This window comes from Rhinolophus hipposideros, assembly GCF_964194185.1.
Source record: "Rhinolophus hipposideros genome assembly, chromosome: 3".
Lineage (NCBI taxonomy): Eukaryota > Metazoa > Chordata > Mammalia > Chiroptera > Rhinolophidae > Rhinolophus > Rhinolophus hipposideros.
The window spans coordinates 45,500,632-45,518,842 of record NC_138049.1 but is presented as its reverse complement, the minus strand read 5'-3'; the positions used below and the strand labels follow the sequence as shown (position 1 = coordinate 45,518,842).

The 18,211-nt window shown below is 37.0% G+C and overlaps 1 protein-coding gene and 1 pseudogene across 3 annotated transcripts in view; both read left to right on the top strand.

The window, feature by feature from the left end:
• Nucleotides 1-18,211, top strand: part of RPF2 (ribosome production factor 2 homolog) — a 37,327-nt gene that overhangs the window by 5,385 nt on the left and 13,731 nt on the right. For both annotated transcript variants that reach the window (XM_081044458.1, XM_081044459.1), the window contains exons 3-7: nt 2,012-2,049; nt 4,746-4,785; nt 7,913-7,994; nt 8,635-8,711; nt 12,035-12,134. In XM_081044458.1, the coding sequence (XP_080900584.1) occupies nt 2,012-2,049; nt 4,746-4,785; nt 7,913-7,994; nt 8,635-8,711; nt 12,035-12,134 (337 nt within the window). The remainder of the gene's footprint in view (nt 1-2,011; nt 2,050-4,745; nt 4,786-7,912; nt 7,995-8,634; nt 8,712-12,034; nt 12,135-18,211) is intronic.
• On the top strand, nt 16,100-16,761 carry LOC308495949 (POU domain, class 5, transcription factor 1-like; annotated as a pseudogene). Its single transcript has one exon. The product of its transcript is annotated as a POU domain, class 5, transcription factor 1-like (transcript).

Sequence of the window (18,211 nt, the reverse complement as noted above, 5' to 3'; positions counted from 1 at the left end):
AGAGTTAAATCAACTAAATATTTGAATAGATTTTTAAACTGTTTTTTGTTAGTGATTTTTTTACCCCCTTCTTCTACCTCCCCCATCCCCCTATCCTGGTTCGAGCCGCTGTTTCTCAGTCTAGTTGTGTAGGCCACAGCTCCCTGGCCCACTCTGGTGTTACGAGCCTTGCGCTCCCTCGGCTGAGGCAGTCCTCCAGTTGTCGGTTCACACCAGCTCATGGCAGCTCTTGCAGGCCGCCGCTCATGGCAGCACACGGTAGTCCATGGTAGCACTCAGCAGCCTGCGGCAACTGCAGCCCACCGCAGCTTACGCCAAGCTCTGGCTGCTCCCGGCAGCCCAGCTCCAGGGAGAGCTGTTGTTGACAGTCTTAGCTGTAGAGGGCGCAGCTCACTGGCCCAGGTGGGAATCGAACTGGCGACCTCGGTGTTAGGAGCACGGCTCTCTTTCAACCACCTGATCTGCCAGGCGGGACCTAGATTTTTAAACTTGACTAAACTCCCTGTGCTTGTTAAGTACAATAGTCAATTCAGACATCTGAATGTCTAATATATGTTCATCTTTTTTGTTTGAGTGTCATTGTGTTGATGGGATGCTACCCCAATCCTCCCAATATTCCACCAACACAGTGACTCTACATATTTAAGTAAGCTCTAACAGCAGCACAATATTATAGGTTATTACAATAGTTAACACTCATATTGATAACTTTTTTTTTTTAGTTTTTTTCTTTCTTTTTTTTTTTTTTAAGATTTTATTGGGGAAGGAGAACAGGACTTTTATTGGGGAACAGTGTGTACTTCCAGGACTTTTTTCCAAGTCAAGTTGTTGTCCTTTCAATCTTAGTTGTGGAGGGTGCCATTCAGCTTCAAGTTGTTGTCCTTTCGGTCTTAGTTGTGGAGGGCGCAGCTCAGTTCTAGGTCCAGTTGTCCTTGCTAGTTGCAGGGGGCGCAGCGGGAGTCGAGGAATTGAACTGGCAACCTTGTGGTTGAGAGCCCACTGGCCCATGTAGGAATCGAACCGGCAGCCTTCGGAGTTAGGAGCGTGAAGCTCTAACCGCCTGAGCCACCGGGCTGGCCCCTCATATTGACAACTCTTGAGTAGTCAAGAAAAGGTGGTAATGTCTGTTCCACTGTGGTAGGGAAATATTTGGTCAAGAATCATTGTAAGTTTTAGTACTTAAAAAGATGGATTTTACTGGTTAATTTCTTTTGTTTACCAGCTCTGGTAGTTAATGATCATTTCACCTTATTTTTCATTGTTTTCCTTCACTTACTCCTTTCTCTAATGCAAAGTAGTGCCTTAGATCTTTGTTATTCCCTATGGTAGAGCAGTACTGATCATATAATATGTGATTATTAGTGGATGGGTGAAAAGAAGTAGGAAAAAAATGAAAAGAGGGTTGAATAACAGGAATTTTTAAAAGGACACTATTTAAACTGGCTAGTATTATGATTGTCATCATTGTGACTTGCTCACTTCTCTTATTTCCAGACAACATTATTTCAATTCCATCAGCCTTCTCTGATAGGATTTATTTTTTCTGCTTTCTTCTCTTTTTTCTACTCTCAAACTATTTAACTGGAAAGAATGAAATAGGTAGAATTTAAAGTAATGAAGGGAAGCATTTAAGTTGGATAGACTATTGAAAAGGCATAGAAAATTGTAATTAGTAAAGTCCAGTCTGAGTTAGAATATTAAGTTTATGTCGCAAGTTGTTATAAGTGATCAAAAGGAAACCAAGCATAAGACATCAGAATAGGACTTGGGGATCAGAGTAATCTTTTTTTTTTAATTAATTTATTGGGGTGACAATTGTTAGTAAAATTACATAGATTTCAGGTGTACAATTCTGCATTACATCATCTATAAATCCCATTGTGTGTTCACCACCCAGAGTCAGTTCTCTGGGATCAGAGTAATCTTGTATATTGACTGTTATAATGCTTTGTTTTTACCTCTGCTTTTCAGAATGTATTTTATTTTGAAAGCTATAAATTATGTTTTACAGTATGCACTGAAAAAACCATATGGCGTTCTGTATAAAAAGTAAGTCATAATTTCCTTTACTTTAAATTATATTGTTCCATTACATAAAAGTAACAACCACTTTATGAAAGATTTAGAAAAATAAATTTTTTAAAAAAACTCTACAGTTCCTCACATAGGTATTTGTATTTTTAAATTTCTTTCTTTCTAGTCTGTTTTCATTTGCATTGAATATTCTTACCTAGTTGTAATCATAGTATATATGTTATTTTGAAATAATTATAGACTTACAGAAAAGTTGCAGAAAATAGTAGAGTTCCCATATATCTTTCATTCAGCTTCTCTTAATGTTACATCTTGCATGAGCATAATATAATTATCAAAAGTAAGAAATTAGCATTGGTACAATTGTGTTAACTAAATTACAGACTTGATTTGATTTCGATCAGTTTTTCCATTAATATCCTTTTTTTCTTCCAGGGTCCCACATTGCATTTAGTTGTCATATCTCCTTAGTTTCCTCCAATTTGTGACAGTTCCTCAGTCTTTCCTTGTCTTTCACGACCTTGATACTTTTGATAAGTACTTGCCATTTATTTTGTAAAACATCCCTCATTTGGGATTTGTCTTAAATGTCTCTTGAATGTTATAGATTGAGGTTATGCATTTTTGGCAAGAATACTACAAAAACGATGTGCTTTTCTCAGTAAATCATACCAGAGAGTATATGATGTCTTATACTGGTGGCATTGACGTTGATTAAAGTGCTGTTGGCTGGGTTTCTTCACTATAAAGTTCCTATTTTTCAATCAAGCCCTTCTCCATGGAACCTTGGAGAAACACAGATCTGGGCACTAAGTGTGCTCAGTTTCTCCTGGAATAGTCATTGTCTCTAGGTCTGCTCAGCAGACCGAGCTTGAAAATACATATTATATGTATTAACCTATGCATACATGCACATCTATATTTATATATTTTAAAACTCTATGAGTTATTTGTATAATTTAGTATATACATAGTTTCAGAATTTCTAACCCTGTAAGAAACAAATGTGCTACGTAACTAGAATATGGAATTTTTGTACAGTACTTTGTGTCTTTAGCCTTACATTACCTGGTCAAAATACCGTTTTCCAGTGTAACTTAGATTAGGTTTGTTTTGCCCCTTCAATATGATTGTTATTTGTTTATATTACACTCAGGGTCACTTATTACAGTTTATATTCCATTTTGGGTCTTCCACTGAATTCTAGTTATTGTTTTAATTTATATATTTAAAATTTACTCTCTGTGGTATACATTTTTGTGGGTTTTGACAATCATGATATAAAAACAGTTCCATTATCCTGAAAATTCCTGCGTGCAGTACTCTTTTATAGTCCTCCCCCTTATAACTTGGCATTTTCCATATGTTTCCAGCAGATCATATTTGCTTATTTGTGAATTGCTATTAGCTGTTAATCATAAATGCTACAATAATTTTTTCCTGGTTTGTTTGCCTTGCATCATTTTTTAAATATTTTTTTTTACTGATTATAAGTATATATATAAGTAATATATATTATTAGATTATTAGGGTAATGGAATAATCACCCATAGATAAGCAATGTACATTTTAACATAATTTCTCCTTGTGCATTTTATAACTATACATCTATTTTATTCTTTAAACAAAATTGAGATCATATTGTATATGTGATGTTTTTCTCTTTAAATTCACAAAAATGATGAACTGTTTTATAGATACTATATATACATGATTAAAAATCATGTACACTGAAATTACACACTTTCCCCAGAACAACCACCACCGTCAGTTTCTTATATATCTTGACCAGAATTTCTTTATGCATATTTAAGCAAATAAAAAAATGCATTCTTATTTCTCTCTCTTCATGAATGATAACATGTTCTACATTTCTCTGCCTACTAATTCTCCATCTCCACTACTACTGTTCCTGGTCCAATCCACCATTTTTTTTCTTTCTTTCCTGGATTACTGCTATGACTCCTTACTGAATCCTTATTGTTGGCATACTACATTCCATTTTCACATAGCAGACAGAGGAATCTTTTAAAAGGAAAACTAGAATCTGATTATATCACTCTATGGCCTAAGATTCTTTAGTGCTTCCCATTACTCTTTTAATATTTACATTCCTTAACCTTGCCCAACAAGGCCCTACATATCTGGCCATGTCCACATCTTTGGCCTAATACCCCACTAGTACTCCTTTGCTCACTAAGCCCCAGTGACACTTGCCTTCTTTCTGTTTCTTGAATAGTCTAAGCTTTTTTCCATCTCAGAATCTTTGCTTATTCTATTCCTTCTTCCTACAGTACTCTTAACTTCAAAACTTTTCTATGGCTAACTCTTTTTATCAGGTCTCAGCTCAAATAGGCATTTTTCACACTTCACATTGACACAATACCCAATATTATTTTTGTCACAACAGTTACTACTTTTTGAAATTGTTTATTTTTCCACTAAAATGTAATCTCCAAGAAAGCAAGGCTGTTCTTTGACATGGTATTATAGTATCTCTATCTCCTAGAACAGTGCCTGGCACATAACAGGCACTAAATATTTGAATGAATGATTATCTTTCCAGCTTCTTTTTTTGATCATCTGAATTATATTTACTTACTATGCTGCTTAATTGTTACAGGTAAATTATTAAGATCATTAAAATCAGGCTCACGTTTTTCAGTATTCTTTTTTTCTTCTTGTTTTTCTACATTTTTCAATATTCTTAGGAAAAATATTACAAGGCCATTTGAGGATCAGACATCACTGGTAAGTATGAAAATCTTTCTGATTTAAGAGAGCATGTAAGTGATTATTCATACTAATTTATTTAGTACTCATAATTTATGATTTTTTAAAATGAGAAATCTTATGTGAGGGACTTTTGATGTAAAATGGAGGGGAAGTAAGATTTACACTTTCAAAATATGACTATGGATCTTACATTTCACTATGACTAGTGTGTATTACTCACTGCTTGTAAGTCTATTGGTAGAATTTTTAAAAGTTGAATTGCGTTTTAAGTGCATAATTAATGGATTGTCAAAAGGAAGCTTGTTATGGGTCTTTCTATAAAGCAAGTTTGAGTTTTAAAAATCTGACTTTTCTTTCTTTGGATAGTTTTACAACAAAGAACTCTACCTGAATTGATTTATTACTAACAGTTGTCAGTTGCTTTACTAAAGTGAATCAAATTCCTTCTTAAATATGTTGGCAACCAAAACTAAATGAAAAAGCCTAAAGGACTGAATTCAGAAGGCAAAAAATGGTATATAGTAAATGGTGAATGGACTTTGAGTATGTGATGATATTGGTTTCTTTCTAAAGAAAATCTTAAAGGAGTAAGTGGTTTAAACTATTTAAATTGATTTTATAAGAAGAATCAGACTATGATTATGTTCTCTTGATAGGAACACCATTACTTGTTTTTTTCTTTTAGTTAGAATTTAAAAGAAGTGCTTTTGAATAAAATTTCAATAATTAATTGGAGACTAAAATTGAACATCTTATCCTAATGTGGCAACTAACTGCAATAAAAATTATGTTAAGAAAAAATACTGGCAAAATAAATATTCAGGTTATTTACAAAATTGCTTTCATTGTAGGCTTGGGTTTGTTTTTTTTTTTTTTTTTACAGTCATTTGTTGGTGGGATCATGAAAATAAAAATATAGGGTATATTTAACCCAAGATTCTATCTCTTCCATGCACTACTTATCAAGGGCTGGTATTATTTTGTGGCACCATGATGTTTTAGTTGAGTGACCACTTTGTAGCAATGTTATAGAATCTGTAACATTCTGTACTTTGTCAATCCAGTGTTGATATGACAGCTTTTCTTACACTTGAAATTGTGACACTTCCTGTCTTTGATCTCCCATATCTGGATGTGATATTTCATTGGCCATGATGAATCTCAGACCTCTAAAGCTCAAAATGGCTATGCAAACAGTGGTCATGTTGCAGAGGTGGTTAAATCCCTCCTCTTGACCCCTCCCCCACTTCTTACACTATACTCTCGGAACTGTGCTTTAGAATAAGGGTTGGCAAATATATCTTCTGTGGGCCAAATCCCTGTTTGTGTGAGGCCCCCGAGCTAAGAATGGTTTATATATATATATATATATATATATATATATATATATATATATATATATATATATATATATATTTTTTTTTTTTTTTTTTTTAAGAAAGCATATAAAAAACCTAAAATATTTACTATCTGGCCTTTTGCAGATAATTTGACAACCCTTGCTCTAGAATTTTAGCAAATAAAAACTGGACTTTATGGAGAAGAACAGCAGAGATGAGTATTATATATATGTGAAAGGTAGTTTATGGATAGCTTTGGGGTGTTAATTATAACATGAGAATGTAAAAAAAAATTAAGAAAGCATTTTAATTTATTTGGACATTTAAAAAACATTTTCGAAAGTACCTTCGGTACTTTGACATATGACAAATCATGTGGCCCTTGCAGATTTTTGCAAGAGGTGTTACTGTCCCTCATTTACACATGATAGAAGATTCCCAGAAAGGTTGATCAGACCCCATAGCTCTGCTAGAATTCGTGGACGTTCTGGTGCATTCTCCACATGGGGAGTGGATAGGCAAGTAGGTAGTTGTTTCCCCACTTGCTTCTATTAAAACACTGGAATGAATGATAACCAAACCATGGCCTATACCTCAGGGAGTCTTGAAACCAATAAAGAAAAGTTGAGGATTATAGTTGTCTCATCTATTCTTTAATGTTTATCATTAACTTAAGAAACTTTTCCAACTAGACTAGAACACACTGAATGTAATTTTTGAGCTGAGATTGGGAATCTCAATAAATTGAATCAACCTATGGGAGGTAGAGAGCATGTACATCAGTATAGAAGGAGCTGTTTCCACTCCTCTCAAATCTGTAGTGGAAGGCAGTAACTTGGAGAGCCAAATGGGGAGCTATTTCTTATTGGTAGGAACAACATTCATCTGTCAGTCAGCCCTTGCTGGCTGTACAAAGTGGAACTAGTCACAGCTGAGTGGCTTGGAGATTCTAGGGCGAGATTGCTGTGTGGAGGAAGCTTGTAATGAAAAGTAGATACGTGCATTGTAAACTCATGAGTCCAATTTAAACATCTAAAAACACTATTGATTAATGTATTGATTGTGTAGGTTCTCTCTCTATATATATTAAATGTATGCCAAGATGTACCATTGATGATAGGAATGTTTCATGAGTAAAGGCATTTGTTTAGCAAATGAAATACTTGCTGTGCTATTCCAAAATAACTGCATACATAGCTGAAAATAAAGGGTCTCACTTCATTAACCCAATAGTTTTTACATATTTTTAGTCTTTTTTTCTTTTAGATTTTTTTTTTTTTAATTGGGGAAAGGGAAGAGGACTTTATCGGGGAACAGTGTGTCAGTCTTAGTTGTGGAGGGTGCCGTTCAGCTTCAAGTTGTCCTTTCAGTCTTAGTCGTGGAGGGCGCAGCTCAGCTCCAGGTCCAGTTGCCGTTGCTAGTTGCTAGTTGCAGGGGGTGCTGCCCACCATCCCTTGCGGGACTCGAGGGGTTGAACTGGCAGCCTTGTGGTTGAGAGCCCATTGGCCCATGTGGGAAGCGAACTGGCAGCTTTCGGAGTTAGGAGCATGGAGCTCTAACAGCCTGAGCCACCGGGCCGGCCCCCTTATTTTCAGTCTTTTCCCTGTGAAGCCCAAATCAGAAAATTTAAAAATAAAAAGGTAGAAAAAAATTTCTTTTCCTCTGTTTATTCCTACATAAACATAGTTCATTAAGTCTTCATTCTACTTGGGAAAAAAAAGAAACTTTTTTAGTTCAGAGGTACAGTTCTTAAGTTTCTTATATTTATTCATTGATTGAATGGGATTTCTTTGGTTTTACAGGAATTCTTTTCAAAGAAGTCTGATTGTTCTTTATTCATGTTTGGCTCCCATAATAAGAAGAGGCCAAATAATCTAGTAATAGGTAAGTATCATTTACTTTTTAATATTTTTACTTACAGAGTCACTTCTATGACTCAGATTAATTTATGGTGTTGAGGATTCGGGAATAACTAGTAAGTTCTAAACTAGTATTTTTATTTCCCTTGTGAGTTTGAATAAAATTTTTTATCCATCAGTCTTCAGGTAAAGAATGAGCATGTAACTATTACCTCAAGTTATAGATATTTTTCTAATATAAAACATATATCCTAAATCAGCATTAGAGTTAGAAAATAACAAAGTAACATAACTACCTGCATAAATTAACCCTTCCCTAATAAATACCTGTATAATGAATACATTGGCAGCCCTTGCCTGGGTGCGTTGAGACTTGGTCTGGCATGTTCACTGACTAAGGTAAGAAGCCCTTTACCCTCTATGGCCTTTATTTACTTTTCTATAAAATAAGGGAATTTGGCTAAATGATCTTTAAAATCCTTTCCAGGACCAAGATCACAACCATTTATTCTAGGTAGAGTTGAAAATTTAAGAAAGAGGAAACATTTGAGAGGCATAAGGAAAAAGAAAAGAGGCAAATATTAGGACATTTTGAACATGGGTACATATAAGGCCGCTATTTTGGGAAAAATAAATGCTTAAAAGAAAATGTGTTTTTCTTCCAGGTCGTATGTATGACTACCATGTGCTGGATATGATTGAATTAGGCATCGAGAAGTTTGTCTCTCTAAAAGATATTAAGGTAAGATACTGATCCTAAAAATAAAAAGCATTTTGCAATGTACTCTTGGGTTATAGTGACATCTTGTGGTAAACAGTGGTGATACAGTTTTGTAGCTACAAGAATTATAGCAAATCCGTAATTACTCCTTTTCCCAGCCTCCTTAAAAAAGGGACATCACTTCCAGGTTTCCTTTGGGTTTGAAAAAAGGCTCCTATCAGATCCCCACTTAGCTATACCAGTTTCCTCTGATACAGTGTAGAAAAGTAGCCCAAGATTGGATTTAGACACAAAGCATTTGGTTTTGAGGCCTGTAGGGCCGTTTAGATGAGATTTGTGACCTGATAAGTCACTACTTCCCTGACTCTCAATTGCAATCAAGTATTAAATAGGTATAACAACATCAAATGAGATAATACATGTGAAAATGCTTATCAATGAATAATGTATTGGAAGGTGTTTTGTAAAGTGTGAACTGTGATGCTTTGTTATGGTGGAAGGCATCATTTTATTAGTTTCTCTTTGGGGCTGTGCACACTTCTCTAGGGATGAGCAGTATACCCCCATTTCACTTTTACCACTGCTGCTAGCTGGGTCACTAGTCAGCGGGTGTGAGCACTAGCTGATAACTAGCTGATAGAGGTGTCCCATGCCCTCTACTCTTTCTATAATACTTCACTTCCAAAGCAAAGAAATACTTATGTCACGGTGCAGCTTGTAAACCGGATGACAAAACCATTGTAGTTTGTCAGATTTCACTCTTACCAAGAATCATTTAAACTGATACTAAATTTTCACTTATGGAGCATAACCATAACTGTAAAATTTATTAATTGATAAATCCTCTTACATTGGCTATCCCTGCATAGACTATTAGTCAGCCCTTCATTTTTTACCCCATTATTTGGTTATGAGCTTGTATTTTTAATTTGTTTTGGAGTTACATGTTTTGTTACACTTTTTCTTTATATTTATTTCCTCTTTACTCTGCCTCCTCATTTTTAAGACATCTCCACGAGTTACTTCTTTTCTCACTTGCCTGCTATTATTGCCAAATCTCATCCATCTGTTAACTCTTAAACAACATTGGTTTAGACTCTACCAGGACATTGAGTGATTATTCCAGAAACCTATTTTTTAAGATAGCCAAATATGTGGGGATGGTTTTTCTGCATAAAGTAAACCTTAATGAATGAGATAATTAAAATTTAAGGCTAGTTGATTTATTTTAGATAGTATAAAATATATTGCAACGGCTGGGATATTTTATTTGAAAAGTTTGCATATCATTTATAAGAATTTCCGTCCTTTTTTTCTTTATTCATAAGGTTAGCTCAAGGACTTCATAATTACAATATATATATATATTTTTAAGATTTTATTGGGGAAGGGGAACAGGACTTTATTGGGTTATTGGGGAACAGTGTGTATTTCCAGGACTTTATTGGGGAACAGTGTCTTTTTACCAGGACCCATCAGCTCCAAGTTAAGTTGTTGTCCTTTCAGTCTTTGCTGTGGAGGGCGCAGCTCAGCTCCGAGTCCAGTTGCCATTGTTTGATCTTAGTTGCAGGGGCGCAGCCCACTGTCCCTTGCAGGAGTTGAACTGGCAACCTTGTGGCTGAGAGCATGTGCTCCAACCAACTGAACCATCTGGCCGCCCAGGAGCTCAGTGGCAGCTCAGCAGCAGCTCGTCGTCTTCATTCCAGTTGCAGAGGGTGCAGCTCGCTGGCTCATGTGGGAATCTAACCAGCAACCCTGTTGCCCAGAGCTCACGCTCTAACCAACTGAGCCACCCATCTGCCAATATAATATTTTTAGTATATTATAGTATTTATATGGTATTATAAATTTTTAATGCCTTCCAGACTATTGGAGTAAAACTCATCTGCTGTAGTTTCTTTTAGTTCAGGGTTTTCACGTTATGAAAAATATCAGTGATCTACATGTTAAGTACTATTTCGCATAAATTATTTAATTATATTTTTATGATATTTTTACGGAACCATGACTTAAAATATTTTTTATTACTATACATTGTAGTTAGGATGGTTTAAAAGCCAAAGTTATAGTTGGTATTATCTTCTTTATCTTACCTACTATATGTATTAGGTTGGTACAAAAGTAATTGCAGTCTAAAAGGTTAAAAATAATTGCAAAAACTGCAATTACTTTTGCATGAACCTAATACTTAAAATAACCCCCATAGACCTAGGAGTAGCAGTAGGAGGGTCAGGTAGGACAGATGGAACACGTTGGGTCTGGCAAGTCTATTTAGGCCCTTGATCAGACAGATCATAGGCACGTCTTCTAAGTATAGACAGTTAAGGTTCAGGGTCTGGAAGCAGAGAATGTCAGCAGGAAAGTGGTCATGGTCAACAGGGAAGCAACAGGTGACCTCTGGTCCTAGAGCAAGGGGGTTTGTTTTTTCTTCCTTCCTTCCTTCCTTCTTTCCTACTTTTCTTCTTTCCTTCCTTCCTTCCTTCCTTCCTTCCTTCCTTCCTTCCTTCCTTCCTTCCTTCCTTCCTTCCTTCCTTCCTTCCTTCCTTCCTTCCTTCCTTCCTTCCTTCCTTCCTTCCTTTCTGTTAGATTTGGACAATCCTTGATTGATGTCAGATCAGAGGTACTAGGATCAATGGGAAGCTCAGACCAACAACTTCATCTCCATAAATTAATTCTTCAGTTAAAGAATTGTTTTCCATTTTATTTTCTTTCATTTTGGTAGCTTTTGAATTTAAATCCTCTTATTATATCACATTCTTGTTGGTATAGAAAATCTAGACTGGGCAAAATAGTTTTTATAATAAGAGCTTCAACCCTGCTGAGTGAGGATTAGCCAGTACTTTCTATTAGCCCATACTTTCATATAGCTTGTATAAAGTTATATTGCTTCTCATGTGAATATCTAGTTTAATTTAGCTTTCACTTAAAAATACTGTTTATGTGATATAGTAGGAAAGGCACAGTGGTATAAATAATTCAAAGAAATTAAATTTATTTTGACTCTGGGATGCTGGCTATTGAAGGGCTATGTTTATATTGTAGCAAGTTTAGCTTTTAATTTTACTCTTTGCATAGAATAATGTTAAAAAGTAGCTGATGTCCTTCTTTGACCATTTGACAATGTGAGGGAGTGGAGCAGAAAATTATTTTTAGTGTAAAAATCTGTAAATTTAAAAATGTCAACTCTGGTTTTAAGTCTAAACTCAGTATTTGTAGTCATAGTTTTAGGACGCTTAAGAAAATCTTAAAATGAATCGTTACATAAATACTGAGTACTTTAAAATCAGCATGTAAACAGTTTAGACTTGATAATTATATAACTATGTATATTTTCCATTTTATAGAATAGTAAATGTCCTGAGGGAACAAAACCCATGTTAATATTTGCTGGTGATGATTTTGATGTAACAGAAGACTACAGGAGGCTAAAAAGTCTTCTCATCGGTAAGTATTTTAATGTTTATCTGCAAGGTGGCTCAGGTAGGCAATCTAAGGCTGCATTGGTGGCACTTGGCCACTTCACTCTACGTATACAGCTTTTTCTTTTTGATCTCTTTTTTTCCTTTTCATTGTTCCCCACTAGCAAGGGTGAATTAAAAGGATGTTATTCTCTGTAGATGATTATTATTTTTGGATGCTATCATAACTTTAGTATCAACTTATATAGCATTTCACACTTTATAAAATGCTTGCCGTCATCTGCCATTACCGACATCATTAAATTAAATTTAGAAAATTGAAAAAAATTTTTAAGATTGTTAATACATCATTCACTTCCAACTCAAAAACCTCTGCGTACTAGTTTTTCTTAGTCTGATACACAAGGTTTTTTACACTATAACTTGCTTTTTTTATGTCTCCCAATTTCTTTCTTCCCTTTTTCATTAGAAGTGGCTTATTGAAAATATATATTATATCTATTCCTATTATTGGCTTTTCTGATTTCATTCTTATTCATCTCTCTTTTTTCATTCTTGTAAATGTTTCTTTCCCAGGAAACCCTCAGTGACCTTCCTAGCTCCTTGTATTTTATTCATTATCATCATCCTAAGTGCCCAGCATGTACTAGGTTCTTTATATATATTGCTTAATTCTCACAATAACCTTGTAAGGTTGTTTTATAGATGACTTATTCTTAGTGAACTACACTAGTTCCTAATGATTCATGTAATGTCTACATCCTTTTCTAGGTATTTCCAAGTCACCATAAAATCCAATATACAGTTGTTGTGATTATCTGGGATTGACATTAATTTTACCAATATTAAACCACTTTTTCTCCTCGTTTTTGAAAGGCTGGCATTATTGTTCTCCATGATTTCTTAAATGTTATTAATACTTAATATTATTTAATCACATCTGCTAGCTCTTTTCTGTCTGAATAGAAATTTAGTTAGTCTCTGGAGATATGAACACTTCTGATACTCAGCAGCATTATCTGAAGTTTAGGTAATTTATTCCATTTGAGCTTTTCATGCACCATTCTTACAAGCTAGGCCACACATTTTTTTGATTGTCCTCCTTTCGGATTTTTATACGCTTTGCTCTAGATCACTTTTGAAAAGTTGGTGGGGTATATATTATAAATAAATTGTATACATGCTCTTTAGAAATCTGAGTCAACCAAAAAAGGTTTGTGGACAGACACATTGGTTTCATTTTTCCTTCTTAGGATTACTTATGGTCTTATCATTGGGATTACAATTTTCAAAACTTCTCATTTCTCTTATTAATAATGGCTATTTAAAAAACAAAAAACAACAACTAAGTACCACTATAACCTGTTTAGTCTTTTCTAAAGCTCTTGAGTTTGGTGAGTCAGAATCGAAATCCAGAGCCTGAGCTTTTCTGCCTCTACTACCCATCTTGCCCGTGGTGAACATTTCCCTTGCAGAGTCTCTGCTACATGTTCTTACCTGTATTTTTCATGAAAAAAGAAAAATCATATGTGAAAGACAGTGACCAACATTTCTTTGTTTCAATATATAGACTCTAAAATATGAAAGGTGTTTTTCCTATTATTTCTACTCCATTGGCCTAGATTTCCTGCCTTTTAACCCTCAGTTCTTCCAGTCGATTCTTAATTGTCCGTGAGGGTATTACTGTAATTTGTTATAAGAGAGGGCTTTTGTTTAAATGATTTTTATAAGAACTCTCTTATTTGTGCTTCCACTAGATGGCAGAACAACCACATAATGCAGTGATGAGGGGGCGGGAGAGAAAACCATAAAGGAATCTGGGGGAAGAAGAAAGAAACCCATAAATATCTATGTTTAGGTTTAGTCCACCCTAATTTTTATGGTTACTTTTTTATATGACTATTCTTTGCATATAAAGGTGATGATAAATCAAGTAATAGGTCACTGTTATTAAATGTTCCTTTGAGGCCTACCTTAAATTTAACTAGGTTACTTCTTTGCCTTTATCTACATCAGTGGTCATTGTTCTAATTTTTTTAACCTTTGTCTTTTCCTAACTCTTATTCAACTTGAAAAATACAGAATAATAGAAATAACTCATAGATTAGGTCAGGTAATTTATTAAATTTAATCCTTTCTACAGCTCCGCAAAGGTCATTGTATCAGTCTGCTGAAGCTTCCATAACAAAATACCATAGACTGGGAGGCTTAAACAATAGATATTTATTTTCTCACAGTTTTAATGGCTAGAAGTTCAAGATCAAAGTTTCTGGTGTGGACTCTCTTTTTGGCTTCTTCCTATATGCTCACATAGCTTTTCCTTTGTGTGTGCGGGGGCGGAAGGGAGGGAGGGAGAGAGACAGAAGAGTGTGCCAGCTTTCTGGTGTCTCTTATAAGGACACCAATCCTGTGGGATCAGGGCCCCACTCTTATAACCTCATGTAACCTTAATACTTCTTAGAGGCCCCATCTCCAAATGTAGCTACTCTAGGGGTTAGGGCTTTTACCTATGAATTTTGGAGGGACGCAAACATTCAGGTCATTACAGTAATATGATTCCTATGTTGTGGATGAAGAAATTCAGACCAGTTAACTTACTGTCCAGCGTGAAGAGCTAAAAGTGGTAGAATCAGGATCTGATCTAGTGTCTGACTCCAGAACCTCCGGTCTTTCCCTTCAACACCTTGGTCAGTCTCCTGTGTCCTCTGCCAGTGTATTTACTCATGGGCACAGCCACATTTGAGCTCTTATTTATTTATTTATTTTAAAGATTTTATTGGGGAAGGGGAACAGGACTTTATTGGGGAACAGTGTGTACTTCTAGGCCTTTTTTTCCAAGTCAAGTGGTTGTCCTTTCAATCTTAGTTGTGGAGGGTGCCGTTCATCTTCAAGTTGTCCTTTCGGTCTTGTTGTGGAGGGCGCAGCTCAGCTCCAGGTCCAGTTGCCGTTGCTAGTTGCAGGGGGTACAGCCCACCATCCCTTGCGGGAGTCGAACCGGCAACCTTGTGGTTGAGAGGATGCTTTCCAACCAACTGAGCCATCCGGGAGGCAGCTCAGCTCAAGGTGCCATGTTCAATCTTAGTTGCAGGGGGTGCTGCCCACCATCCCTTGCAGGACTGGAGTTGAATCGGCAACCTTGTGGTTGAGAGCCCACTGGCCCATGTGGGAATCGAACCGGCAGCCTTCGGAGTTAGGAGCACGGAGCTCCAATCGCCTGAGCCACCGGGCCGGCCCCTAAGCTCTTATTTTTGCTTGAAATTGATCTATTGCAAAAATGTCCAAACTAGGGCTTTCCTTCTGACTGTAACCAATTTATCCTCTACCTCTTCCACCTTCTTAGTTCTGTGTAACCAGGTTTTTATCCTTATTCCCATATTCATAGTATGTCCCATTTTACCTCTGCCCATTGTAGGGTCAGCCTTTCTCTCATTGTTCTGAGGTCCGATACACTTTAATCCATCACCTATTTAATGTTTCAGACTCCTCTTATACTTTTATTGCTCCAATCCTTGAATCAGCTATTTCTCTAAGGAGCCCTGTGGTTTTTTTAAGTGAGAAATTATTTTAGAAATCGCAGTCTAGCCTTTTACCAGGCCTGGGGCACTGTCCTTCCCCATGGGACACCTGGCTTTTGACTTTCCTTCTTGTCCCCACCGGGTGGTGGAGGTGTTGGGCCAGGAGGGCTCGAGCTGGGCTGGCTTGGCTCTCGAACCTGGTTGAGCTTCCATGGCCCTCCAGGCAGCTCAGGAATTGAGCTGGGGCTTGGCCCTGGCGCTGAGGTGTGGGGGATTCCCTCGTGCCCTCCGCCGCCGTGTGAGTTCTGCCGTGGGATGGCCTCAAGTCGGCCTGGAGACTCCTCAGCCTGAGGGCAATGCAGGAGCTGGAGTGGAGAGCAGTTCCTAAGGGACCTCCCCTGAGCCCTGCGCTGCTCCTCCTGGGACGGTGAAGCTGGTCCAGGAGAAGCTGGAGTAGAACCGCAAGGAGGAAGACATGAAAGTTTTGCAGAAAGGCCTCGAGCAGTTTGTCAAGCTCCTGACGCAGAAGAGGCTCACCTTGGGGTACACCCAGGCCGACGTGGGGCTCACCCTGGGGGTTCTCTTTGGGAAGGTGTTCAGCCAAATGACCATCTGCCGCCTCCAGGCTCTGCAGCTCAACTTGAAGAACCTGTATAAGCTGCGGCCCTTGCTGCAAAAGTGGGTGGAGGAAGCTGACAATGAGAATCTGCAGGAGATGTGCAAAGCAGGGACCCAGGTGTAGGCCCGAAAGAAAAAGCAGACGTGCATCGAGAGCTGAGTGAGGAGCAATCTGGAGAGCATGTTCCTGCAGTGCCAGAAGCCCACCCTGCAGCAGATCAGCCATGTTGCCTAGCAGCTTGGGCTTGAGAAGGACGTGGTTCGAGTGTAATTCTGTAACCGTTCCCAGAAGGGCAAACGATCAAGCAGTGACTTTTCTTAACAACAGGATTTTGAGGCTTCTGGACCTCCTTTCTCAGGGAGACCAGTGTCCTTCCTTTGGCGCAGAGTCCCATTTTGGTACTGGAGGCTATGTGGGCCTCACTTCACTACGTTGTACTCCTCGGTCCTTTCCTTGAGGGTGAAGCCTTTCACTCTGTGTCTATCACCACTCTGGGCTCTTCCATGCGTTCAAACTGAGGTGCTTGCTCTTTGCTGGAAAGGGGAGAGCCAGGGAGAGAACCCTGAGGATTGATTGTACCAGGGCTTGGAGGTCAAGTTCTTCATTCACTAAGGAATTGGTAATACAAAAGGTGTGGGGGCAGGGAGTTTGGGGGAATTGGTTGGAAGGAAAGTGAAGTTCAGTGATGCTCTTGGTTTTAATCCCTACATCACTTATTACTTTGATCTTAAAGAAACCTGGGACACAGAAAAAAAAAGAGAAATCATAGTCTGGGTGTTATGGATTGTCATGGTTTCTAGGCTTTTTTACTGGACAGAGCTATGAAATATGTTTATATGTTAAGATAAAATATGTCCTGAGTTCATACTGAAACTTCCAACTCAAATTTAGGACAAAAGGATCTTAAATTCAATGACCTCACATATGTACCTCTTTCATCAGTTACAAAAATCCAGGTTCTCAATGTCTGCAACATAATTATGCATTTACTTTATACTGTACTATGCATACAAGAGTCTTAGAATTAAAACGCCAGTATTACACTGATGATATGAATATTGAGTGCAGTTGAAGGTTTTTTGCTTTTTGGTTTTTTTTTTTACAGTTATGTTTGTCTATAAGATACATCCTATTGGGAAGACGTGGTGAAATTACAGTGTTTTGAAGTCACTTGAAATAGTTCTTTTCTATATGATTATGCCTGCAACTCAATGCACAGGTTCATTTTGTTTTCAGTTTTTATGGGTTACTTAAAATTTTTTATCTTAAAATGTTTTTAAAGTAACTTTTGAGGTATAATTTACATACAATTAAGTACAGATATTTAAAGTTTTAAAATTTGATGGATTTTGACATATGTATACACCCATGAAAATTCCACTGCAGTCAAGAAGATACAGATCCTTTCCATCATCTCCCCAATTTCCCTGTGCCGCTTTACAGTCCATCCTTTTTATCTGTTCTAAACAAACATTGATCTACGTTCTGTTGTTATAGATTAGTTTGTGTTTTCGAGAATTTTAGATAACTAGAATCATACAGTGTGTACTTTTCTTGGCCCGGCATCTTTCACCCAGTTTATTTTGAGATTCAGCCATGTGGTTGTGTGTATCAGCAATCATTTCTTTTTATTGCCTGTCAGTATTCCATTTATAGTTATTCCACAATTTGTTTATCCCTTCATCTGTTGATGGACATTTAGGTTGATTTCAGCTTTTGGCTGTTACCAATAGAGCTGCTATGAACATTTGTATACAAATCTTTGTGAGGGCATTGTTTTCATTTCTAGTGAGTAAATATCTAGGAATGGAATAGTAGTCATTTGACGAGTATATGAGTATGTTTAACCTTTTAAGAAGCTACCAGACTTCTCGCCAACGTGGTTGTCCCATTTTATGTTCTTGCCAACAGTGTATGAGACCACCATTTGCTCCACCCCCTTGCCAATACTCTGTAGACCATTCCTTT